Source organism: Amia ocellicauda, chromosome 20, assembly GCF_036373705.1.
Source record: "Amia ocellicauda isolate fAmiCal2 chromosome 20, fAmiCal2.hap1, whole genome shotgun sequence".
Lineage (NCBI taxonomy): Eukaryota > Metazoa > Chordata > Actinopteri > Amiiformes > Amiidae > Amia > Amia ocellicauda.
The window spans coordinates 10,796,916-10,822,733 of NC_089869.1; the positions used below are offsets into that span (position 1 = coordinate 10,796,916).

The window sequence follows — 25,818 nt, forward strand, 5'->3', positions numbered from 1 at the left end:
GGATGTATATTTTGTTCATTTGCAGGGACGTGGACTGCTCATGAGGTACTTGGAGTCTGGGACACACAGTCCTTTATTTCTACACCCGGCAGTGCTTGGGAGCTGGGGAAGGCTGCTCTCTGCCCCCGGGCGATGCCGTACGCTATGACTCCTCCTGACTGGCCGCTTGTGTTTTGTACTGAGCCTCGGTGTGCATGTAACGCTCTGTACAGCAGCCTGCTGATTTTACATAGAGACTAGTTCAGGAATGTGACTGAAGATGTCCCACTGTATGTTAGCATTTTGAGAAAAGCATGAGAGCTGAGACTGTGCGCCAGAGACGGGACCTTTAGCCTCCTCCAGCATTCAAAATGGGCTCCTGCAGAGTCCCACACCCCACCAGACTCTGACAGTTTTTTGTGTGTGTGTTTTTAATGAAACACTCCCTTACTATTAAGATGTTTTGGAGCCGTCGCGTTGCTCAGCTCAGACTGTCTTTTTGTGTTTCAGACCGAAGCCATTTAATAGTTTAAGACCTCTTTTTTGGTGTGTTTTTCTCCCCTCCCATCCCGTGCAATTCATAGAAAGTATTTGAAAATGTGTACATTTTTTATATATAAATAGCAACAAGATTTGTCTATTGCATGCCTACCATTCCAGCTCCAATCAGGGCCTGCTCACTACGTCTCGGTCTGCAGCTTGCTCTCGCGGGCCCGGGGCGGCCCGGTCCTCGGCCGTGTGATGCCAGCGTCTCCCAGACTTCAGTGCTGGACTGACCGCTCCCTGAGACGGAACCCCCCCCAGCACTGAAATTTCTATTGCCTGAATTCGGCTGGCTGGCTTCAGCATCCCTCGAGTTTGTCCGAACCGCTGGACTTCGCTTGCTTGTAGATATTTACCGGACGTCATTTGTCCTGGAAGGCTCCATGTGTATATTCTGATTATTGTTCTTCTCATGATGATTCTGATTATTACTGATGATATTATTATTATTATGATTATTATTAGTCCTCTTCTTGTTACTCTTGCTGTTATTTATTGATTATTACAATTGTTAGTGTCCGTGGCTTGTCCAGAGTTCAGCAGAGAGGACTGCAGTGTGAGAGAGAGAGTGTGGCCCCTGGGGTTATGAAGGGAAGTATTTATGGGGTGGGGGGCAATACATTTGAAATGGAGTCTAGTGTGTTTATGTGAAGAATAGCCCCTTCACTACACCCTCCCACCCACCAGTTCTGTCTTTCTGACCAAAGCAGACATCTACGTCTGCTGTCTGGGTATAAAACTGGGGTAACAATTAAAAAACAAAAGCAAAAAAACTTCTAATCCATTCCATTGCAGGTGTAGTGTATTTATTTATTTATTATTTATTTATTTATTTGGTGCACATCTGTAATAAGTGTCCAAGCACTGCAGCCATTCACACCCCAACAGAGCTGGAAATAGGAAGCTACTTTACAAGAAGTGTAGTCCTGCAATGGGCTGGAGTGGAAAAGCCAACATTGCCAAACATCCAGACTGTGGACAGTGTGTTCCTCTCTGTTCTTCTGAGCTCTGTGCGTCACTAACGTTTCATTTAATCGGCAGGAAGCCCCCGCCCCGTTCCACCCCCACCCCCACCCCCACCCCCACCCCCACCCCCCATCAGCACTTTTAGGACGGATGTGTAAATAGTACCAAGATATGTTTTTCTTTTCGTCCAAAAATAGCGCGTCTGCCCAAACGTTTAAGGTCATTCTTTTGTTTGTTTGTTTGTTTGTTTACCACTCCTTGTTGTTTATCAATCAGGATTTGAAACTGAATTAAAAAAAGAAAGTGTATTTTAATGCTGTTTTATATGCAGGTATTTAAAAGAAGACCACAAAAAATAAGGATACACACAAAACTGTAAAATAGAATTCTGTTACAACTCAGTGTTCTAGATTTGCTCAAATGTGACTTATTTTAAATGTTTTTACTTGGATTGTTCTTTTTGACACACGTTAGCTGTACATTTCTTGACAGCCTGTAAAGAATCGACTATGTAAGAAGACATTGTTTGTATATGAGCTTTTTTTTTTTCTTCATTTTTTTTTTTTATCCATTTTTTTTTTTTTTTTTTTTCCCTGGAGGTGTAGAAAAAAATAAAGTGTTTTAAAAGATCCTCAAGTGTCATTCAGGATATGTCTGCATCGTCTGAATCAGGGACAAGGTGCGACTGAAAATTTCAACCACCGAAAAAGAAGGAACAATGATCATCTCCATCCACATTTAACAAAATAAGTAACGCTTTATTCGGACACAATTAACATGTACACATTGACAAGGGCAGTGTTGGATTGGTTATTGTTTTCTGCATGCTTTTTCACACTCCATCCTTAAGACTGAGAAAGAGAGAGGGAAAAAAAAGGATGGTTTCACACACTCAAAAGACTGTCATTCTGCATTAAATAAACTGCCTGCTGGTGTCCAGCACGTGTCCCTGGATCAGCAGATGAAAGCAGTGGTGAAAGCTATTTACAAACTGCTGTCTCCTGCAGAAGAGACTCTCCTGCTGCTGCACGGAGTGGATGCCACAAACCGCATCATCCCAGGGAGGGCCGAGTCCTGTGTCCATCCTGATGCCGGCAGGCTTGTGGACTGATCCTGTAGGGTGGTTTGTTGGGGGGGTGTAGTTTGGGGGCAGGGAGGGAGGTGAGGAGACCAACACCACTGTTGCTGCTGTGAAGAGTGTATCAGGAGTTGGCCAGAACCGGCTCCTCCTCCATCTTCTCCTCCTGCTCCTCTATTGATTGGCTGCCTGACTGGAAGCCGCTGTCATTCTTCACCTCTGTGGGGGGGTAGGGGGGCAGTTAGACCACTGTGTGGACTGGCAATGCACTACACACCATAGCTGCCATGCCAACACTCGCATGGTTTATTCATCAATTTGATTTATTCATTTTCTGTAGATCAGTTCCATTATTTCACACAGGCAAAATAAATCAGAACAGTATTTATAATATTAGTAATATATGAGCTATTTGGTCAATCAGTAGTTGATGTCCTTGTGGCTCAGAGCATAGCAGGCAGGTTTATAAGCCAGAAGGACCTGTGTTCAAATCCTGATGGAGGACTGGTCTCTGGACTATGTGTTGTTTGTGGTGTGTTTTAGTGCCAGACGGGGCAATGTGAGGTTTATATACCAGAACTTTGATCAAGTTAAAGGGCAATCCTTGTGGTTTACTGCATGGAGTACTGCACTGAACTCCAGCAGAACCTGGGTTCAAATCCTACTGTGGTATTGGTCTGAAAAGTGGTTGTTTGTGGTATGTTTTAGTGCCAGAGGGGGCAGTCTGAAAGGGGAGTCCTTTGTGGCTCCCTGCATGGAGTGCTAGTGTAGAAGCTAATAGGAGCTGGGTTCAAATCCAGGCTAAGGAGCATGTAAAGGGATGCAATACTAACCAGTGTTAACTGTACTATGTATAGATACCAGGAGTGTAGTTGGGTTGGTATAGAGCAGGATGAGTGGTAGAGTAAACTGCTAGGGTGGGGAAGGGTTAGAGTAGTGGGTGGAGCTGGGCTTGAGGAGAAGAGGGTGTGTTAGGCAAGAAAAGGATGAGGGATGGTGAGAACTGTAGTGAGGGAGAAGAGGACAGGTGTGCTAAATTTTTGTCCTTCCTGCTACTCCTCAAGGGCAAGTCCACCCCTCCACTGTCCTCTTCCTAGCTTAGTCCACCACTGTCCTCATCTATTCAAACCCACCTGTCTCCACATCACAGTTAACACTGGTTTTTATTATATCCCTTAATGTACTTACCTCACCAGCATGCTCCTCAGCCTGGATTTGAACCCAGATCCTTCTAATCTCCAGACCAGCACTCCATGCACTGAGCCACAAAGGACTCCCCATTTATGTGATCAAAAATCTGGTGTATCACCTTATCCTAAAATAAAGTACTAGTAAATAATCAAGAGATTTTGAGAAGTGAGGTGCTGCACCAGGATTTGAACCCAGGCTCTACAACAGAATTTTTCACAATGAGCCACAAAGACCTACAGACTCACTTGAATGTTGTATATCAACCTCACACTGCCCTCAAGAGCACTCAAACAGCAGGAACAATTACAATTCATAGAAAGTGCACCTGGACTCAAACCCAGGTCTTGCCAGCTTCCAGGCAGGCACTCCATGCAGTGAGCCACACAGACATCTCCTATTAGTCACTCAAAGATCTGGTATATCACCTTCACCCTGCCCTTTCCAGCACTAAAACAAGACAAGCAACAGATCTCCAGAAGACACTGACTCCACCAAGATTCAAATGCAGGACTTGTCAGTTGCAAGACTAACACTCTGCATGGCGAGCCACAAAGGACTTCACTTAAACTTGATTGAAGAGCTGCTATATCCACTGCACAGTGAATGCGGGTTTGAGGCCAGCTGATCTAACCTGCTTCTAACAGAGATGGTGGTCATGAGGGCACGGCCACCGAATCCCAGGCTAATGTGCATGGACACACTATAAAGGTATTATAGGTATATATATTATGACTTTTATATTATTATTATTATTATTAGTAGTAGTAGTAGTAGTCCAAAAGTGTTACTTAAGGGAAGCTGTGTAAAAGCCTTATTAAATCACCTTATAATTGATCATTCTATTTGGATACCGTTTAACTCCAGGAAATTATATAATATATATATATATATATATATATATATATTATATATAAAATACAATTAAAAAAAGCACATGTATGAAATAACGTGTACACAGGGAATCAAACCCACAAGGCCGGGCTCCCAGCAGCACACCCTAACCACTGTACCAACGCTGATAGCAGTTTTCCTTTGAAACCTTTTTTTAAGAAGCCTACACCCGCCGCACCCATTTCTCCCAATTAGTTGTATATGAAGGCATTATTGGAGTTATAGTCTCAAATGAGCGCATCAATTAAGAATAAAAACATTATAATAAATAATACAAAATATGTGTGTGTATATATATTTATTTAGCCCTACCTGTATACATATATGTGTTCGATGGCCCTACAGTAAGTTAATGCACTCATGGTTACAAATGCTCAAGTGGAGAATGTATGAAGGGCGAATTGTCATGCACCCCAGCTCAACAGCTGCCCTACTGCCATCTACTGGACAGTCTATGGAAAAAATAGATATTCAATGAAGTGATTCAGGCCTGATTGAAAGTGTATGATTGTACTGTATTAGGAATGGAAAGTAAGATTACCAATGATTACAATTAATTCCATGGTTTTATACCTTATTTTTCATTCTCTGTAATGTTAAGAATGTTTTTTTGGTATAATTGTTGGTTAGTGCTTCTAAAACCATGCAAGTTGCCTTCTTGGATAAAGGTATCTTCTCAACAAAATAATATATTATTTCACAGGTATATAGGTGAAAAAGGCATGGTATTGGAATGGACGGGTCAGATAAGGAGTATATAAAAGACTATTTAATATTAGTTAATAATAATAAATTATATCTTGCATTGATAAGGCACGAGGGATGCCAGAGAGCTTCACAGTTGGACGGAGACTCTCTTTATCTAGCACAAGACACTGAAGGTACAAGAAGTGAAGAATTCTTCAGCCAATTAAACAGAGGGTTTGTTGGTATCGCAGATTAAAAAACAGATTTTGAATCTTTTTATTGGGACACTGTCTTAGTTTAACATCTCATCCCCAAGATAGCACATGCCTTGCTTCTTGTCTGTGGTCTGGGATATATTGTTGGTAGGCTAGGTTGTGAACAAGGGTTTTCCTGGAAGAAAAGAGTATCTTCAAAAAGGATCCAGATATCCTTGGCTGGAGAGCTCCAGTCCAGTAATCTTTATAGTTCACCCCTAAACGACCACTTTCTTAAGACTGGGGAACCCACGAGTCACCTGTTCAGGGCACGAAACACATCGCATATTAACACCAGAATGAGCAACACGATAGCCTGTGAGAAGGCTCTGCTCTCAGTACCTGGGATCTGTGCTTTGTCCTTTGCCCTTCCCTCCGTCTGTTTCAGCAGCCTCACTCCCTCATTCAGCCCGAGAGCTCCCAGGGCCTCCACCAGCCCCTCCACTCGCCCTCCTCCCACCTGGACACACACAAACACAAAGGAAACAAAATCAGCATCACTGCAGCCAAGACTAGGCCTATCTAATCAAATGGAAGTTGTGCTGCAAGACCAGTAGAGGGCAGTCTCCCTTCTTTGTCAAACATCTCAGAAAATCCTTATCAAGCTTTTTTTCTTGGCTGGGATCCATCGCTGCTGTTGCTATCTAACAAATCTGCTTAAACAAGATGTGCCGGTTCTAAATCTGTGTGGCGCTTGAGGGGACTTACCTGGTACACCTTCAGTAGACTCAGGCAGGGCGACTGGCTCTCCTGGTATAGCTCTGCCAGCGTCAGGATGCCCAGCTTTTCTGCCAGCTGCTTCCACTGGATGTGCCCCGCATTGATGATGCCGCACAGCTTCCCCAGCGTGGCCTCATCCAGCTTTCCTGAGGGGAGAGCACAGGCCTCTGTTTACGACCACTTTCACGGCCTGATTTCCCAAAGTGGGTAAGTGATTTACTCATAAGGGCAGAAGGGGTGTTTATAGGGAACATAAACAAGGAGGAGTAGGAATTTGGTATCGACTGTATTATTGTGCCATGACTCCATCGTGGGGTCCCGACTGAGAAGGACTGAATCAATTTGAAGTTCTTACCCTCTTCCTGTTTCTCTGGCAACTTTTCTGGCTCTCTGCTTGTGCTCGGCCTCTTGTTGCAATCCAGTATATCTCTTACCTACAGAGGGAGACGCATGTTAGTGCCAACGCCCACACAGATGCGCCACATTTTGACAGCTCCACCATACAGCATTATAGTCTACTGAATAGCTATGTATCCTCATAGTCCAACAACATGCAGTGGGAGCGTGGTCAATACAGGAGAGCATATAGAAACAAAGGTGCACTAGTGTTAGTGCCTTGGAAGAAGAGCACACATCCACAAGCACATAGCCATCAGCTCGAACTTGACTCACCTTTGGGCACTTGGCCAGGTCTAAGGGCGTGTGCCCCCGGGCGGGTCTCTTGCGTGGGTTGGCCGGCAACTTGGAGGCCTTTGGCTTGGCGGCGGGCCCTCTATCCTTCTCACCCCCTTCATCCTCGTCCTCGTCCGAGGAGGAAGAGGAGCTGAAGAAGAGGGGCTCATCGTTCTCCACTCGCTTTTCCGCACCTGAGGCCACAGAAAAGCACTTCTGTCAGCGCGCTGCCATACAGCACACAGCCGATTAATTTCTTCCTTCATCTCTCTAAGTGGTTGTACTGGCCCATCCTCTGTACAAGCGTGTGTATGAGCAGGCAAACACTGACAGTGCTGTGCTACAGCTCTTTGTCTGTGCGGTGTGATACAATTAACATAGATTAACATAGACAGGACACAGAGCACAGATACTGTGGGTCCTGTTGGCCTGCTATTTTAATGTTTAAGGTCCACAGATTCTACATTTCAATCCTATTAACCTATCTGTAACTTGGTGGTTCAATGTAATGTAAGCCTCTATTTGTTCCCAAGAGCTTCAGTATTGACGATACAAAGCAATGAGCACCAGCCGTGTGCCTCAAGGGCCTGCACTGGGGACCCCAGCTAGTTTCAGTAACATACCCAGGGCAGGGTGGTGGACTAACCTGCGGCGATGAGCACAGAGCACAGGACAGGCGAGCTGTTGCTGGCGGCCAGGTGGAGAGGCGTGTTCCCCCCAAAAGTGCTCACATTGACCTCCGCCTTCAGCTGTGGAAGAGCCAGAGAGCAAAAGAAGCATTAGTGAGACCAGGACACACACTCTGTTTCTGTCACAAACACGTTCAATGTGTTTTTGTTGGAATAGAATGGAATGGAATAGAATGCCTCACTAAGGGACCACTGTAACCCTTAATCACTTCTTCATCCTGGGGTGAGAGTTGTCCACTGTCCCCCTGGGTACAGGCAGGACGCACTAACTAACTAACGCACTGACTAATAAGACGGGGGAGACGGAGGGACGAGGGGGCAGTACCTCAGTGACAAGCATGCAGGCCACGCCCAGGTGCTCCTGCTGCACAGCAAGGTGGAGTGGGGTGCAGCCGCTCTTGCGCTCCGTGGCATTGATGTTGGCCCCCGCCTCAACCAGCATCTTCAGACAGCGCTCCCCACCCCGGCGCACGGCCAGGTGGACTGGGTACATCCCTGAGACAGAGAGATAGAGAGAGAGAGACTGTGTCATACACACCGACTGAGGGACAAGTGGAAGGTCCAGGCGGCACTGACGGAGCGCGCACGTGTGTGTGTGCCGTGCAGTGTGCAGCGGGAAGGCCTCTCTCACCATTGTAGTCAGGCGTGTTGAGCAGGTGGGCGTGGCGCTCGCTCAGGTGACTCAGCAGGATCCTCAGCATGCTCTCGTCAGCCATGGGCGCGGCCAGGTGCACCACAGACTTGCCATAGCGGTCAAGGGGGGAGGGGTCAGCCCCTGCCTTCAGCAGGAAGTCGACCACCTTGTGTTGCTTGGTTATCACTGCCAAGTGCAAAGGAGTCTGGGGGAGAAAGCACAGAAGAAATGTAAGTGAGCTGGAGATGCAGTCTGCCAACACTGGCTACATTTTATTATCCTCTGGTTTAAACTGGCACATCGCCATTCTCATCACCATAGCGATGACCTGGAACTCGTTTGGTACCACGGTGATTGGCTGTAGCTGGTCTATCGCCCCGCGGATATTCTGTAGTCCCTTTCTTACCATGGTGCTGATCTCCACCAGGGTGACGTACTACAACTCCTCGGATCTAGCTCCTCTGACACTATGGAGGCCCTGTGCTGTGGAGGGGAGAAGTGCCTACCTGCAGCAGGCGGTTGTGGGTGTTGAGGATGCTCTGCTCAGGGATGCTGACGATGACTTGGACCAGCTGTTCCACAACTGCTGGCTTCTGATGGATGATGGCCAGGTGCAAAGGACTGATGGACAGAGAAGACCAGCTAAGCCAGGGTAGCAAGCCAAAACACACTTCAATTTCCACACAAAAGTAGCAGTTAACCTGGGGGACAAATATCAGTGTTCCGCACAAGCATTTGCATCTGGTGCTAGATTAGGCATAAGGCCAAACTACCACACTATTGCCTTGTCTGTCTCCGGTTTGTTTTCTGTTAATAATAATAATAATAATAATAATAATAATCAATGTTGCACATTTTCATATAGTAAGACTCTCTACTCATGTGCTCAAAAGTCTACCAAAGCACCTGATTCCAGCAGGTTCATAATTCAACATCTGCTGTACATAACGAGAATCTGAGACAGACTGCTACGATTCCTTTGCTTCATGCTTTCAAATAGTCACTATTAGGGAAAGGTATTACAACACACACAAAAAAAAAAACATAATCCCAGTCTCCCTTTAGGTATATTGAACCCAGAATGCCTTGTGGATTCTGTTATCGATCAGAATCTGCCTTCTCCCTCTCTCTTCCTCTACCTCTCGTTCCTCCTTTCCCTCTCACTCTCCCTCTCCCTAGCAGCGGTCGGTCTCTGCAGGGACTCACGTGTCTCCGTTCTCGTCCTGGGTGGCGCACAGCTGCCTCTGCACGGCCAGCAGCATCCTCACGTCCCCCGTGGTGGAGTAGTCGAGCAGAGCCCCAGCGGAGCGCCTGGCTGCCTGCATCGCCCTGATCTGGAGCGTGGCGGCTGCATGAGAGTGGACGGAAATCAGTTCTGGGGACGTGCTGTGAACAACCAGACCGAAAGCCCGGTGTAAATAGTTCGGGTCTTTTTTCGAAGTCCTTACCGAACTGAAGGAGCTGTTGAAGGGAGACCCCCCCTGGCGGCCCCCCGTTCTGCTGGTTCCTGGTATTGTCCTGAGGCTGATGGCCTGAGCCGGACATCTGAGCTCCCCCCTGGAACCCCCCAAACTGGCCAAAGAAGTTGCTGTCCATTTGGTTGTAAGGGTAATACTGGTCCCCTGGAGAAACGGACAAACAGGGAAATGGGTGTGACCCTTGAAAATCCCGCCACTTTCAAATTACTGTGACCCTATAATGGATGAAATGGTAATTGAAAATATCGCTGGATGGATGGATGGGTGTAGTAATGAGGATAGAATGAAGAAAAATAAATAAATAAATAAATAAATGAAGATTGGCCATTATTTATATTCCAACAAAAGGTGAGTCTTCACTGGCCAATCTGCCCCCAGTTTCTCCCAAGAGCCTCTCCGAGAGGCGCTACGCAGAATTACTCACCCCCTGCTCCTCCTCCTGAGCCGAAGCCCCCCGGGCCCCGGCCTGGTCCCCCTGAGCCCCCCATGGTCGGTCCGCGCCAGTGATCGGGGTAGTGAGGCAAGGGCTTCTGTTTCTTACGCTGTACCTCCTCCTTATCTGAGAGGCAGAGAGATGGAGAGAGTGATGGGGAAGCCTTCACATAAACCCTGTCAGTCCAGCTATGGTATCTATCTACCTCTCTCTCATAGACTGTTAAACAACTGCGGTTTTGTAACCATCTGGATGTAACCCATCCATTTGTAATTCTCGAGGAGTGGGTTCGTCTCCCCAAAAACCTCATATAACCTGTCAAAACAATGCTCAACTTGAATGCTTCTATGCGGTCGAACTTTACCGGAGTGTTGCTCAATAGGAGTTGGGAACAGGATGTGCGTATGTGTGTGTGAGTTTCTGTGCCTGTGAGCTTGTGAGAGGGTGTGGGAAGGTGTGGGAAGGTGTGGGAAGGTGTGAGAGCATGTGTGAAGGTGTGTGCACGTGTATATGAAAGCGTGTGCGTTTGTGCTAGGGTGTGGTGAGCACCTGAACCTAATCCACTCCCTAATCTCTCTCTCTCTGCCCTCCCTGAGTTTCTAAGCTGCTCCTCTACCTTGGACCTGTGGCACGTAGGTGAACTGCTTGGGCTCGCTGCAGTCGCCTCCTTTCCGTCGCTTAAGCTGCAGGAAGACTGTGACGGGGCGGTCAATCTCTAGCCTGTGGTACTGAGGGGTCTTGAACACAATGGCGTACTGCAGAGAGAGCAGACACACTGGCGCGTGAGCAGGGGTTTTCATAAACACACACCCCCAACTGAACAAATAACTTTGTGACAACAAGTGAGCACAGAATATGATGATGCAACACATATTTATAACCTCCAGGAGATAATGGTATTCATGTACATATATATAACTAAATTCCAGAGAAACAATACTGGGAAATACCAAAATACAGAGAATGAAAAGAGAACTGAAGTGAAATTAAAAACACTGAACAGAACATGACAAATAATAGGACTGTGGTTCATATCCATTGAAATGCCAGGATTGGATCTCTGAAACATGCCAACAACGTTCGGTCCTACAGGGACTCTAGTCTACCTGCTTGTGTACATCCGTCGGAGCGAAGTCTCCGAAAGCTTCCCAGCCTCCGTCATCTTCTTCCTCGTAGAAACGGATATCGATGTCATCTGGGCAGGAGTACAGAAGAGAGCAAAGGCATTGGGAGGGTTAATCAGTGAAGCTTAAGGAGACACTTCTTCACACACAGCTCCTCCCAGACTGGATGGGATTAATCTTGGAACACTAGCAACCCAACAAGCATGATGGGAAAAATATATTCCTATAGTAAACCTGTACCACACTACAGTGTAGAAACTGAAAATCTAACCCACTCCTCCTCCTTCCAGTCTCACCTTTTTGTACTTTGTCACACAGCAGGAATATCTCGTCCCCCCCCAGCACGGAGCCGCAGGTCTTGTCCATGCGTGAGATCTTCAGGTTGGAGGCATTGGGGGATTCTGAGGGGGAAACAGTAAGTCTGCATTATGAAGGCAGCCGAACAAGGACTCCCTCTATTGGTCATGAACACAAACTTAGCCATTACATTCACACCCAATATAGCCCCTATAAATGATCTAAATTCCACACCTATGTAAGAAGACGTCTAATATGCGGTTCGTGGTGAGAGATACTCACTGCTGTCGTAGATGGGGTTGGAGATGGCCGGCTTCAGGGCTCGGGTGTACCCGCCCTCACTGTCCTGGACATACGCAGTGAACTTTAATCTCACCACGTTGAGGTCCATCACCTTGCCCAGTTCTCTGGCCTCGGTGCTGATCTGCTGCTCCTCCGTATCTGTGGGCGACGCACAAATGCCTTCACTCACTGAGCAAAAGAAGTCTACAGGCCTAGGTATCCTAATATAAACACACCCAAATGACTGACCTAGGATTGCATTTGTGACTTACAGTGGCGTTTTCCATAGAGATCTGGGTAGAGGCCAGTTGTTATCAGATTATTCAGACTCCCGAGACACTATATATTTCCAGGTTTTTAAGAACTTTAGGAGTGCAAATTCTCTTCCCTACTCTCAAGTGTGTTCTCAAACAGTTTTAACTACTTGTAACAACAGGCTCTCTTCTTATCTGTAATTTCTAAAGACTTCTAGACAAAAAGTGAAAAATCTGTTAATCATCAAGACATCATTGCCGGACAGCCCCAGCACAGGGTGTTTTTTATCACACTATCTATGAAAGGTTAAGAGCTGTGTTTACTTACGTCTAGTGTGACGCAAAAAGGTCATTCATTTCCCATTCATTATTCTACATTTAGATGCAGCACCCACACTCTCAGACGCAAACCCCACTATCGCTTTCAGGTTATTATGAACCGCACGCTTTCAAACCGCCCTCGTGTCTGTAGCCACTCCTGAAGAGGGGCTTGCCATCAAACTGTACTCTGGTATCGTTTTTTTGGGAGGGGGGCAGTCCTTCTTGGGAAGGAAATGACAGGGGGTGCCACCAGGGAGACGAGGGGGAGGGGTGGGCTATAAATTAAGAAAGGGGAACTACAGTGTCGTACCAATGTATTCCTACAATGTATTCAATGCCTACCAACATAAAACATAAAAAGAGGTGACCCTACTATAATAAAACAAGACAAAAAGATATTTCTGCACACACTGGTGAGGCCTGGAGGAAGACTGCTTGCCTAACTTTATGGCCAGTACACAGGGGACGTCTCCCTCCGCTTTGGGAAGTTTTTATATTCGTCTGAGAGTGTAGCATTAACTGCTGATGCACAGCCCACTCTCCAGTCTCTTGACTCTTACTGTGGGAGGACTGGACACATTTCCTGCTTTTTAAACGCTGTTTTAAGTTTAAGGATTCCCCGAGATGTAGGTCTTACCTGTGAAGTGGTAGTTTGCTCCTTTCAGCTTCTTCTTCTCCTCTTTGAGTCTCTTGGTCAGGACGTCCACCACGCCTCTTTTGGTCACGTGGAGGATGCCCAGGTTGTTAAACCTTAAGGGAGAGAATATAAGATCAAACAGGTCAAGTCATTTCTACAGGGTCAAATAAGGATGCTCCAGTTCTGGTCCTGGAGAGTCATTCACTGGACCAGGTTCTATTGGTGCCCCTCAAACCAGCACTTGGACCTGGGAACACTGAATTCTTATCAGTGGGTTTGGGAATTTCAGCCATTTAGGGATCATAGCAAATGTCTGAGGACCCTACAGCCTCTAAAAGACCAGAGCTCCCTTCACTCTATGGATGTGTAATTGAAATTAATTCCGTCTTGAGAAATTGGAGGATTGCCCAGTGCATCTCAATTCTATCCACACGTGATCCTAAGGAAACTCCTGTTATGGCACCCGTTTTGCCGTGAATCTGTGACATTTCACACTGTTCAGGACAGACACAGACAGACAGAAACAGAGTACATACTGTGCTGTGAGATCGTTAGGCCCCACGGTGACGCTGCACACCCCGTTGTCGTTACACTGTTTGCCCACCAGACTGTGGGCGTGGACGCGGGGCGGGTCGTTGTGTGTCACCAGCTGCACCTCCACCTTGGCATAGCCCACATGGTTGCATATCTGGCAAGAGAGAAGAACACCTTGGGGTTGAGACATGTATTATCACAGAGGGTGAAGAAGGCATTCATGATATACAAGAACTGAGGATGCTGCACTAAGAGGTGGTTAGAATACACTACCACACTTGCTGTCAGGGAGTGTTAAGGTGACTCACCTTGACTGTGGGGTAGGTCTTCTTGTTTTTTTCACTGGAGGCCCCCGGGAGCCCCCCATGAGAGGGCCCCTCACACTCATATCGGAATCTGAATCCTCTCTGTGGAGGGGGGGGACAGTATAGCATGAACAATCTGTGGATTTCAGCCCAGTCTCCAACAAGACAACAAGTGTTTTTAATCCACAACTGAAGACACGTGCTTCAAGAATAAAAGGCTAAATACATCTATTGACAGTTAAGTTTCTATATAAACATACTCAGGAGCATTCAGGAGGCTGTACACCCAGCTGAAACCAACTGTGTGTAACCTTCAATTAAAATGTGTCAAACCACGGTGAGCCGTAAAGGGGAAACTTTGGACTCTGCACAACCATAGTCAAACTGCACAGTCACTTCAGTGTAGGAATCCCGAGGTATTTACAGACTGGGAATGTTATGGTTTGTTATTGTTGCGAGTTCCTGTTTCTTATCTGGGCATGTTAGATAGCGGTGTTTACAACTCTTGTGCTGAGCAGCTCGGAGGTGTTTACATTATCAATAACAGGTAGTGTGACATTAGGAAGGCTCAGAACAAGCTAGTTATTACACTGAGAGACACAGACCTAAGCTGTCTTAAAAGCAGCTAGAGTAACTTGACAGAGACTGTGTAAACCTAACAGGTGCCAGCCAAATAGTTTTATATCTATTAATTATTCAGTTTAAATCAATATGACATCAGTTAAGCCAAGCTTTTGGTGCACAGGTCTCGAAAGACACACAGAGAAACTTGAGATGCAAACCATGCCTACAAGATGCCGGATTGCACCATGAAGGGCAAGAATCAAAAGCACAGAATAAAAGCCAGGGTCTAGCAGGGGGGTTGGGATGTTGCACTGAACCAAGGGTGAACCAGAGAGACCTGAGGTCAGACGTCTCGCTCACCTGTTTGGGCTCCTCAATGATCTGCAGATAGGGGCCATGAGCTGGAATGGAGAATGGAAGTCACAAACAGCACAAAGCTTAAAGAACATTGTCTTATTTTGAATATAGCTACAAACATGTAATACAACTTAAAAGGTCTTATGAAGGACATCTATTGTTGTATAAGAGCTGTCATTTCACGTAGTTCGGGTGAGAAGACCGCAAAGCGTAATGCTCATTGTCAGTTTTAACAGTTATTTGTTGACCCGGAGATGCTTTCGATGAGGGCATCTACCATGTAATAATAATAACAATAATAATAATAATAATAATGGAGGTAACTGGCACTGATCTGCGTGTGTCCTCTGTCTCTGAATACATACACATACAGGCCACCCCCCCATGCATGTGTACAGTGTTGGGCTAGTTTGGCTTACCTGTCTCCAGGTAAGGCTCCGTTTTGACATTTATATTGTTCATTTGCGGTAACACTGGGTAGTCCATATCACTCAGGAACTCCTATGCAAATGAATGTAACAATGAGCAAAATTCAGATAAATACATTCATAAAATGGGCCAACTTACACAGACGAGAAACGTACCCAACACACACAGATGATGTTTGGTGGGGGCCGAAAGCACAGCACCAAAACACAGACATGCCCTGTGACTAAAATCATTGATTGCTTATCAACGTGAGTCAGCTTTCAGTGCAAACAATGATCACCTTTCACACCACTTACAGCAAAACAGGATGTGCAGGTTTGCTTTCATTCACAACAATCAATTGAATGTTTTTTCCAGTCCTAATCAAGTCATCCACCATAAAAATACTTTATAGGGGACTAAAATACTATGCACTGACATATATTAATTATACCACAAATTGATGACTTAAAGATCACCTTCCTAAAACAAACAAATTCACTTAAATTGAAACATCAGTCACCCTTCTTTTCAAACTGTACTGTGAAACACACACACTGTCAGCTAAAAACCTGTCTACAGTTATGTAAGAAGCTTTCAGGACAAGACAGACAGGCAGAGTAGAGTATTTTGTATCGTTACACTATGTTTTGTACATTTGTCACATGTTTTGGTACGTCTCACATTTTTCACAATTTTAAAAAGTAAAAAAAACTGCTTTTCTTACCGCAGGCTCCATAATGTACTGATGTTCGTCAAATCTGGCAAAGGATGAAGAAACAAATATTAAAAGTGCTGTTAACTTAAACTTAGGGGTCTAAATATAGATGTAGAAAGACTTCTGCTATAACTCCATTATATAATATCAAAACACGGAGCAATACAATTATATTCTCCATTTGAATCCAGTTGTTTTCTACCAATACCTAAAATCAACTGGTTCTAAAGTTTTATCATTTTAATCTTTTAGTACAGCAATGTTAAGTCAAGATTTTGTTGTTTTTATTCTAAATTAATTAATTAATTAACGTAATGCGACAATTAACAACAAAAAAAAGGATTCTTTTAGTCTTATAACATAGTTTCTTTTTCAAGAATCTTGTTTCACTCTGTAGTGACTTGTGTGTGATGTCTCTGTGTAGTTCCTGCCAGGAAACAAGTGAGAGAAACAAAAAACAAAAAGTCAGAGAGGAAAGCCCCCAGAATACCAGCTCTCAACTCTCTGCTGACGTCACAGTCAGGCTGCCAGTGAGAGAGTGACTAGGCCTCTCTGACAACACCAGCACAGCAGTTACAACACACGCGTACTCAGCAAGTCTTTCCTGCTGCCCTCCACCGGTCTGTGCAGATCAAGTCAAGTATTTTAAAGAAAAAGTAGCTCTCCAGTGGGGTTTTCCCCCACTGCACACTGCTACAGGTGATAGTTAATTTACAACTGGCCCAGTTAAAATAAAACACGATAAACAAATCAATTTCTACTGGATTTTCAATCAAACTATGCCAAAGTATAACAAATACTTATAGTGATGTGGTCAAACAGTCACTGAGGAAGCTCCAGTTCTATGAATATCTGCCTTGTGTACAGAAATCCATGCAGTTCTTCAGGAAAAACAAGTCAGGCCATGTACATGTGATTTATGTTGAACGAAGAATTTAAATAAAGGCATTTTAAATGGCTCCTGCACTGAACTTTCCCATGGAAGAAAAGGGCTTTTAAAAGGTTGGTCACCATGGCTATAGTGTAATATTACATGTTACAAATACACCTATGTAAAAAAACAAAACAAAAAACACCTCTAGAAACTTGTAGAAATTTCCCACCATACTTCCACAACCATGGCACCAGTTTCCAAATCTTGTCATCCTCTGCATGATGCACTTGTGTTAGAGTTTTCTCCCTTGTGTGCCTGGTGTCCTGCCACCATTGTATCAACTCCTTTCGCTGTGCTTTTGCTTTTGTTTGCTGCTTTGTTTTTCTTCACGCAGCAAAACCCCCACATGTCATTTTTACCTGCTTAAGCTCTTTCAATATTGCAAGACATCCTCCGGAAAGGAGAGGGACGCACGCACGCACTTTCCCACACAACACACAGCACATCGGCACACACACTACCAGTAACACACACTCCACCTGCTTGTCATACAGTGAACAGGAAACCCAAAATACATCCCACTGCACCCACACCCCTCACCATGCACTTTAATATATATATATATATATATATATATCTGACACAGCTGCTGGCGGAACGATGAAACGCACACTCGCACACTCTCACACACAGTACCCAGCACACCAAGAGATACACCAAGAAGTTGAATGCACAAATGGTTCAAGTGACCATCATGACAATCTGGCAACGAGAACGCAAACACAATCTGAAGTGACAGGAGAACACATTTGTTTGTCGTTTTGTTATTATTGCACACACAGAATTATGAATATATAGAACAGATTTCCACGGGTTTGTGTTATTTGTGTTCATGAGAGAGGACGTGTCTTCTTAGACTCTGAAAGTGCAGGACAGAACATGGTCCCGTCTGCCAATGCACACCACAGACAAACCCAAGTTGCCACTGAATGGGCTGCCCAAGATTACAAGCGTGTCCGCTGGGTGGGATCGCTCTGACACAACACAAACAGAATGGGGATTTCAGACGTTTTCACATATTTTGTCACCGTGTCATTGCAGTTTATTCTGTAACCGGTTAATCGACACCTTAAGAGTACATTAAAATTCCCCCCCCACTTTAACTGGAAGAAAAAGTCTTGTTTTTAGTCTTGGTTGACCATGGAAGTGAAATCTCAGTACTTCTAGAATCAGAGCAGGCAGCCACCCTGGTGTCAATACAGTTTCTTTCTCCTGAAGGTTCTGGGTTTCTAAGTAAACATTAAAGGGGCACAGTCAAAAAGGAAACAGAAACCCTGACGTTTCTATTTTGTGTATTTAGTCACTTTTTTCTCTCTGACCTTAATGGTGACTTGTCTTTACACATCAAAAGAGAAGCACTTCTGTATTTTTTTATTTTTGTTCTAGATTCTGTATTAGAAAGGCCTAAATACAATTGTCTTCATTTTATTGTGACATCTCTATACTGTCTACATGATGATGTCTAAATAATACAAAACCGTGGAATTTTACAGTATATCTAATATCAAATTTAAAATACAGGTGCCTAACTTCGATCTTTAAGGGCCACACCATAGGGAAGGGATCAAATTGGTCCAATTGAGCCAACAATTACTTCAGTTAGAGCTCTGCGGTTGTGTTGAAGCACCACTTTTGGTGAGAACTGCTGTGGAGTTCAATAAACATCCACACTCACACCTCACAGTAGGAGCAGCAAGGTTGATGCTCAATCCAGGGGTGGCCGCATGGCACAGTACTGGGGAAATTGCCCTCCACTAGGTGCTCAGAGGAGCTTTATGGGAAGACGCCTGGCACTGGAGTTTCCAAATGGCAGTTAAACTGAGAAAACAAAGGAGTTTCACTACCAGATTACTCAAGACTTCCTCCCAGGTTAAGTCATTGACAAAATTCTCAGTGCGCTGCAGGGACAGTACCTGCCTGAGCCCCAGTCCCTGACAACGTTCAACAGAGCCGGGACCCTCCCTCACTGTGTGCTTGGGGGTCTTGCCACACCCTCCCCCAATCCTACCTAGAGCTCTCTGCCCTAGGTATTTGGGACACCTGGGTCCAGAAGTGCTTGTGCCAGGGTTTCTCACTACAGCTTCTCCCACAGATGATTCAAAGAGAAGAAGTAGGGCAAGATCCGATGTAAAAGAAAACTTGATTACAATTTCGGAGGCTGGTACATTCCAGAGACTGTATGATAATCCTGGCAACCATGATGCGAAATATGCAAATCATAATTGTATTTTCTAACTGAGAACACTGACTGTCACCTCATGCCTGATTTTCCAAAGTTGGTCAATTATTTACTGATACTGAGTTATGGCAGAATGTATGTTTAGGAGAGTTACTGTAACACCTTCGACAGCTAATCTTCTCTATCATTATGATTGCAAACAGTCCTCACAAATTAACAGTTTGAAAAACCGCAAAATGTAAATCGGTCAAATTAAAACTACTGGTCTTACTCATGAGGAATTCATTGGCCCTTAGTTGTATCTTAGCACTTCCAATGTGGTTGAAGGTGCTAGAAAAAAATAAATAAGAAATAGAAAAACGGTCTGTAAGAAGCCATGCAGCCCAAATCCAAAGTAAAAATTTTCTGATCTCTGAAGAGTCCTGAGGTCACCTGACTTCCCAGCGGGCTGTTGTTGTGGAGGCCTTGCTCAGTGGCTATGAATGAGAAGGGCTTGAACAAAGCTGAGAGTCCCACACACTGCTCCTCACTAGAGCAATGAATGCAAGCGCACAGTACAAACAGGAGACACTTCTTCACACAGAGAGTCGTCACAATCTGGAACAAACTCCCCAACGATATGGTTGGGGAATTTGGGAACATTTAAAAATAGACTGGACAGGATCCTTGAATCACTTAGTTATTAATGGACACCAAACGAGCACGATGGGGTGAATGGCCTCCTCTCGTTTGTAAACTTTATGTTTCTTAAATGATCCCTAGGGTTTTTACTGTTTGCTGAAAGAGAGGCTTAAACATAGTAACTTAAACATCGACATGCCATAGTTTCGATGGCCAAGAGCAAGAGCGGTCAACACATAAATGTCAATATTAACATTTCTGGATGTGCCACCATCAATACGCCATCTGGTTACTAAAACGCAAGCTGGCGTTACCTTGGTTTTGGGACAGTGTGAGGCACTATTGCAGATAACAAAACAAACTAAAACTGAATATTACATACACAAGTAAATCAGGGCTGCTAGGTAAAGTTTTGGACATTGCTGCAGGATGCTGATGCGCCATATTGTACATAGTTAGAAATGTCAAAATGAACGTGATCGAATATTAAACAGACTTTGTCCAGCACTGAAGCAACCTTTTACATATATGCAATGAACACCAACAAGAGAAGCCTTCGGCTGCCATATTTGATGTCTTAGTTATCGGTTACCCTTTTTTTACGGTGAATGGAGGCCCTTTATGGCTGGTGAACGTTAATGGAAGATATCAATTTTATTAGTTTCAATAAATGACACCAAGGAGGGTTTCTCATTCACCCCACAAATCACTTTACAGCAACTTATTAAAACAACAACAAAAAAAAACATCCAGCAAATATACACAGGAATGTCCTTTGGCTCAAAGATGCCCAATGTACAATCCCACTTCATAAGCTCAGTTAGAGGGCGTTGGGCGTCTGATTAAGTGGTAGGCTCTCAAGTTGAGTATCTGGTTTGATAGACGTGGATTCAATTCAATTATAATTAAAATCGGAATCACAGCAGTTTCTGCGAGTCTGAATTACAATTACAGTGCTATGTCATTCGACTAGAGTTATGCTGTAGAATTCCACTGAATGATAGAGTCAGACACAAAGCAATGTGAACAGGTGCAAAAACCAGTCTACAGAGAATCATGCAAATATCGGATCAAGCGTGACAATGGCGTCACTGTTCCAGAACTGAACTGTAATGGATCAATTATATGAATGACCAATTGCACAGCTGTCCCAAACATAGGCTTGACCCCAGTCCATTCCCAGGATGGAAACAAAAATCGAGGCAAGTCCAGATGTGACAAACAGGAGGCTCTCGGACACAGATCAACTCAAGCCACTTGGGGTTTCTTATATAATAACCTATTTTGTGTTTGTGTTTGTTTTTTGCAATGGTAACCGTTTGCTTTGTATGGTCTTTTAAAGTTACTAAAGCAAAATAATGTTAGTCATAGTTGTACATGTGTTACCATGCAAGGAGCATAAACAAAGGATTGTGAAGAGCCTTTTTAAAACATTCCTGTTAAAGAAGATGATTGGGCAGTTCTTGAAAAGGTATTTCTTTTTGGTTTGTTTGTTTTGCCAGGGCAACTTTAGAAGGGGTGATTGTGGGTTGCTTTAAAGGTTTAACACCCAAACTATTTTCCAGCTTGGCATCACAACATGAGCAAAGCATGCATATAAATATGAATATATTTGTGATATAAATAAATGTGTAGTATATGTCCAAAGTGCAAGATTAGATACATTATTTGTGAAAACTCAAATTAAGCGGAAAAATCTGCAGTTGCACACAATCACTTAATCTGCCCTACATTAAACCGCAGTGATCTCAGCAGGAGATTAAGGGCTCTGCACTGTAATGTTTTGTGCTATATTGTGGTTGGGCAGCAGTAAGGTGATCGCAGGGGCATTAATTGAAGATCTGTGAACTAGGTGTCTGTGTGGCACAAAGTAAAGATAGTCTCTTGTCGTTGTGGTTCAAACTGACTCACACTGCGAACAGAGGGATTTTTCTTCGGGAGTTTTGCAGATGCAAGAGCTTGCAGAAAGTCACAGGAAAATTTCCCAAAAAGAGAGGAAATAGAAAATGGTGCTAAAAATTGTACAACAGGTAAACCAATACGTGGGCTTTCTTTCATTTCCGTTTCTGCTTTGGACAGGAATAACCCCTTATGTTTATCACTTTGAGGAATCCAATTTTGAAACATTTTGTTTGTTTTTTTTGTTCTCTAGTTCCTGCAGTAGTCTTTTCATGGCCAAATATTTACAACAAACTTCCCCAGGCCCTGTCCTCCCTACACACACACACACACATAAACACATCACTATTAGCCTCATCTGTGGTTCAGTGCCTCCCCTCCCCTTCAGTCATTAGTAAACCAGCTCAACTCAAAATTTTACTCCATACCACTATGATTATGATCACTCTTTGATTAGCAATTGAAGGGTGATCAATTACATTACCAGATATTCCATCATGGCTTTAGCAAAACAACTCAACCTTTCAGAGCAGACAAATCTCTGAAGTAAGACAGTGCTGTTTTTCCACTCCGGCAATGAATGTACACAGGATGCTCGTAGGTACAGACATTTGTACTTCTGAATGAACATTTCCCATAGACACAGCTCTGAGCACCATACACACACACACACACATACACACACACTCCAATAAGCCCTAAACTCCCTCCTCCTGTTCCCTTATGCACTGGAATAATACAGAGGGCTCTTACTGGGACTAGCTCTCTAACACTTAGGGCCGGATTAAATAAAAACTTCCACCCACCCGCTAATAGCAAACTACAAACCTGTACATCACAGCGGTTACATGTCTTATTAGAAGAAAGTGTCATCTTAAAGTAACAACACATTAGCCATGAACAAATTGCATCCTAATATTGAAAGATGGATACTTTGTCCATCCATCCATCCATCCATACTTTGTAGTGGTCTGAATAGTAGTACTGGTTCAACTGCATGACAAATATATATAACTGCAGCAACATTAGTGATTCAGGAATTCATTGAGAAACACAGTACTACTACTTCTACTACTAAGATGACTAACAACAACAACAACACCAACAACAAAAATAATAATAATAACAGAAACGTACCTCACATTTACAGACATGGTTTCTTGTTACAGCAACATACAGCACACAGCTCTGCAAGACTCTGCTCCCTTGGCGTTCTGTGAAGGATACAGAGAATAATTTCAGGCTCGAGGACCCTGTAATTTCCAGAACAATAATCCCCCGAGTACCCACACCCAGACGCAAATGTCACCACGGCACGTGAGCTTCTGGGCAGTGCCTCGCTGATGCAGAGCCCCAGAGCAGTGGGAATTTCTGCAGGCCTGAGTCAGGGCCAGGCTGCTGACGATGAAGCAAACCCGGAGATTTGCCGCTGCCAGCTTCCTGTTCTCACTGCGAGGCCCCAACCCCAATTCAGCTTTTTCAGAATAAACCCATTGTTCCTCGTCTCTATGGGGTGGGCCCTTTACATCTGACACCTTGATGTTAGTGATCAAATACAACTGAACAATAGGATCGTGGAATTCATGTGAAGTTCAACCATGGTGTCACACTATAACATGTCTACTTCACTGCACAATTCACACAGAGCCCGCTCCTTTGCCACACTCACCCCTAAGCGGCGGCATGACCTTTCCACTGAGGTGAGGACGGCACAGTCCCCGACCACCCTCTAGCGTTTACTCAAGGCACACCTGTTCTTGTAATATTTGTGTGTAATATCCTGGGCTGTGCAGCAGTTGTGCTCTCATGCACACTTATTAAACTATGATGTCTTACCCCCCTGCACAACCTTTGTATTTTTAGCACTTCTATCATTTTAGTGCAGCTTCTCCTAGGCCTACTCCTCCCTTTTGCACATTCCTAGGACTTAACTGTATGATGTCTGCACTTGTTACCTCACTGTACTGGGATGTGTGCTTATTGTACTCTGGACCGATTATATCAATGCCTTGTGTAATGATTTGAAATATACAAATAAATACAAATTATACACACTCTATCACAGGTGTATCTCACTGTACACTAAACACACTATAACCAGTCTATTCCACTGTACACAGTACAACAGTTTTGCATATTATGTGTCAGATATGTGTACAATCTGTAGAATACTTTTTATTTTAAGATCAAATAACTACAACAGAAGTGTAGCTCCTTCCTTCTGAAGCCAGATTCCCTACCAGCTACCAGCACAAGGGTTGTCTGCAACTATATGAAAAGGCAGCGCAGTGGAGACAAATTATACATGTCTGCGGATTTGCATCCCCAGCAGGCAATGCAGGCGAAACTGCATATATCATCAAATCATCATCATCAGAGAGCGTATATTTCCTCTTAACCAAAATCTCAAAACAGCAGGGTAGTTGGGCCTCAGTGACAGGAGCCAGGCAGCCCCTGCAGAAAAACTACTGGTCGCCTTCGTGTAGCGCAGACGTCTGCAGCTCTCCGCTGCCCCACCAATGGGATGGGTGGGATTGTGCACATCTGCGCAGAACTGCGGGCATCTGCGCAACACGACCATGACCACTGTTTACTGTAAATTACGCAGCACCTCTGGAAAGCCAACAAGAGCACATTATCAATCGTGGACAAAAATACGTTATTCTGCTTCCTATCTGAAAAAAAGAATGAGATACGATTCGTTTGAAACAGACGGTTAAAACGTATTATATCACGACGGGGGACAATGTAACGGGAAAACGAAATGGACTTGTTTATGCAAGCGCAGTTTCAACTACTAAAATAATAATGTATGGTCGACTGTATGGCATTTCGCGATGCCCATGAAACACAAAACGAACGCAACATGATTATTAAAGTCATGGAGGCTTACCTCTTCACTGCCGGATACGTAAACTTGCGCAAACTTGCGGCTGTAACTTCAGCCCGTCCGAGTGCAGACGTGCAGGCGCTGCTGCTGTACCGACCGCTTCCACAGCAACTGACAGATCCTCACCGAGCGCGGACATCCATGGAGCGGCGCTTCATCAGATATCGGGACGGTATTCCCCTTTCTTGCAATGTTAGAGATTTGTTTAAGGGCTGTTATCAACAGCTGTCCAATCCCGCACAATCCAGAAGCTGTCTGCGTTGTCTGCCGCCGATCTTGCGTGTCACCAGCGGGCGGAAAGTCCCGACTGCGGGGGAATTCCGCCCGGGCGGCTGTCAGAGGCAGGCGCTGCTGATTGGCTGGCGAATAGGAAGTCCCGAGTGCCTGCGGCCCATCCTCTCACTCAGGCCAAAGGCAGGCCACGTGTCCGCCGTTGTGCGCGGATCTGCGCTGCTCCACCAATGGGATCGGTGTTTTCTGCAGATCTGCGCAGAACTGCTGAAGTCTGCGTTACAATAACTCGACTAATGTAGTTTGCTAGACTTGGGGACAAATGTCCATGATATTGGTAAAACAAATTATATACACCGATCAGCCATAACATGATGACCACTGACAGGTGAAGTGAATAACACTGATAATCTCGTTATCATGGCACCTGTCAGTGGGTGGGATATATTAGGCAGAAAGTGAACATTTTGTCCTCGAAGTTGATGTGTTAGAAGCAGGAAAAATGGGCAAGTGTGAGGATCTGAGCGACTTTGACAAGGGCCACACTGTGATGGCTAGACGACTGGGTCAGAGCATCTCCAAAACTGCAGCTCTTGTGGGCTGTTCCCGGTCTGCGGTGGTCAGTACCTGTCAAAAGTGTCCAAGGAAGGAAAAGCGGTGAACCGGCGACAGGGTCATGGGCGGCCGAGGCTCACTGATGCACGTGGGGAGCGAAGGCTGTGCAGAACAAACAAGTCCAATCCATGGAGGCCCCACCTCACAACTTACAGGACTTAAAGGATCAGCTGCTAACGTCTTGGTGCCAGATCCCACAGCACACCTTCAGAGGTCTAGTGGAGTCCATGCCTCGACGGGTCAGGGCTGTTTTGGCGGCAAAAGGGGGACCTACACAATATTAGGCAGGTGGTCATAATGTTATGGCTGATCGGTGCATATACTCGTCAGAATACAGTGCTAATTGCAGTAGGGAGATTTCAGTAGGGAGTTTGCTTGGAAAAAGTTTAGAGTGAGTAAAATCCTGAGGCAAGTTTTATTTTTTCCCTTCATT

General features: G+C 44.7%; 1 protein-coding gene across 1 annotated transcript; it reads right to left on the bottom strand.

Moving 5' to 3' along the window:
- Positions 1–2,221: 2,221 nt before the first annotated feature.
- On the bottom strand, positions 2,222–24,846 carry nfkb2 (nuclear factor of kappa light polypeptide gene enhancer in B-cells 2 (p49/p100)). Its single transcript, XM_066692852.1, has 24 exons — positions 24,543–24,846; positions 22,787–22,863; positions 16,026–16,059; positions 15,310–15,391; positions 14,894–14,934; positions 13,973–14,071; positions 13,667–13,818; positions 13,131–13,243; positions 11,919–12,077; positions 11,636–11,740; positions 11,322–11,410; positions 10,832–10,970; positions 10,207–10,341; positions 9,753–9,926; positions 9,511–9,652; positions 8,811–8,925; positions 8,302–8,509; positions 7,996–8,165; positions 7,628–7,730; positions 6,982–7,175; positions 6,665–6,743; positions 6,298–6,455; positions 5,932–6,049; positions 2,222–2,785 (listed from the first exon to the last, which is right to left on the bottom strand). Exons 2-24 carry the CDS (start codon positions 22,801–22,803, stop codon positions 2,691–2,693), a joined length of 2,721 nt encoding a protein of 906 aa, XP_066548949.1. The 5' UTR covers positions 22,804–22,863; positions 24,543–24,846; the 3' UTR covers positions 2,222–2,690.
- Between the last annotated feature and the right edge of the window lie 972 nt (positions 24,847–25,818).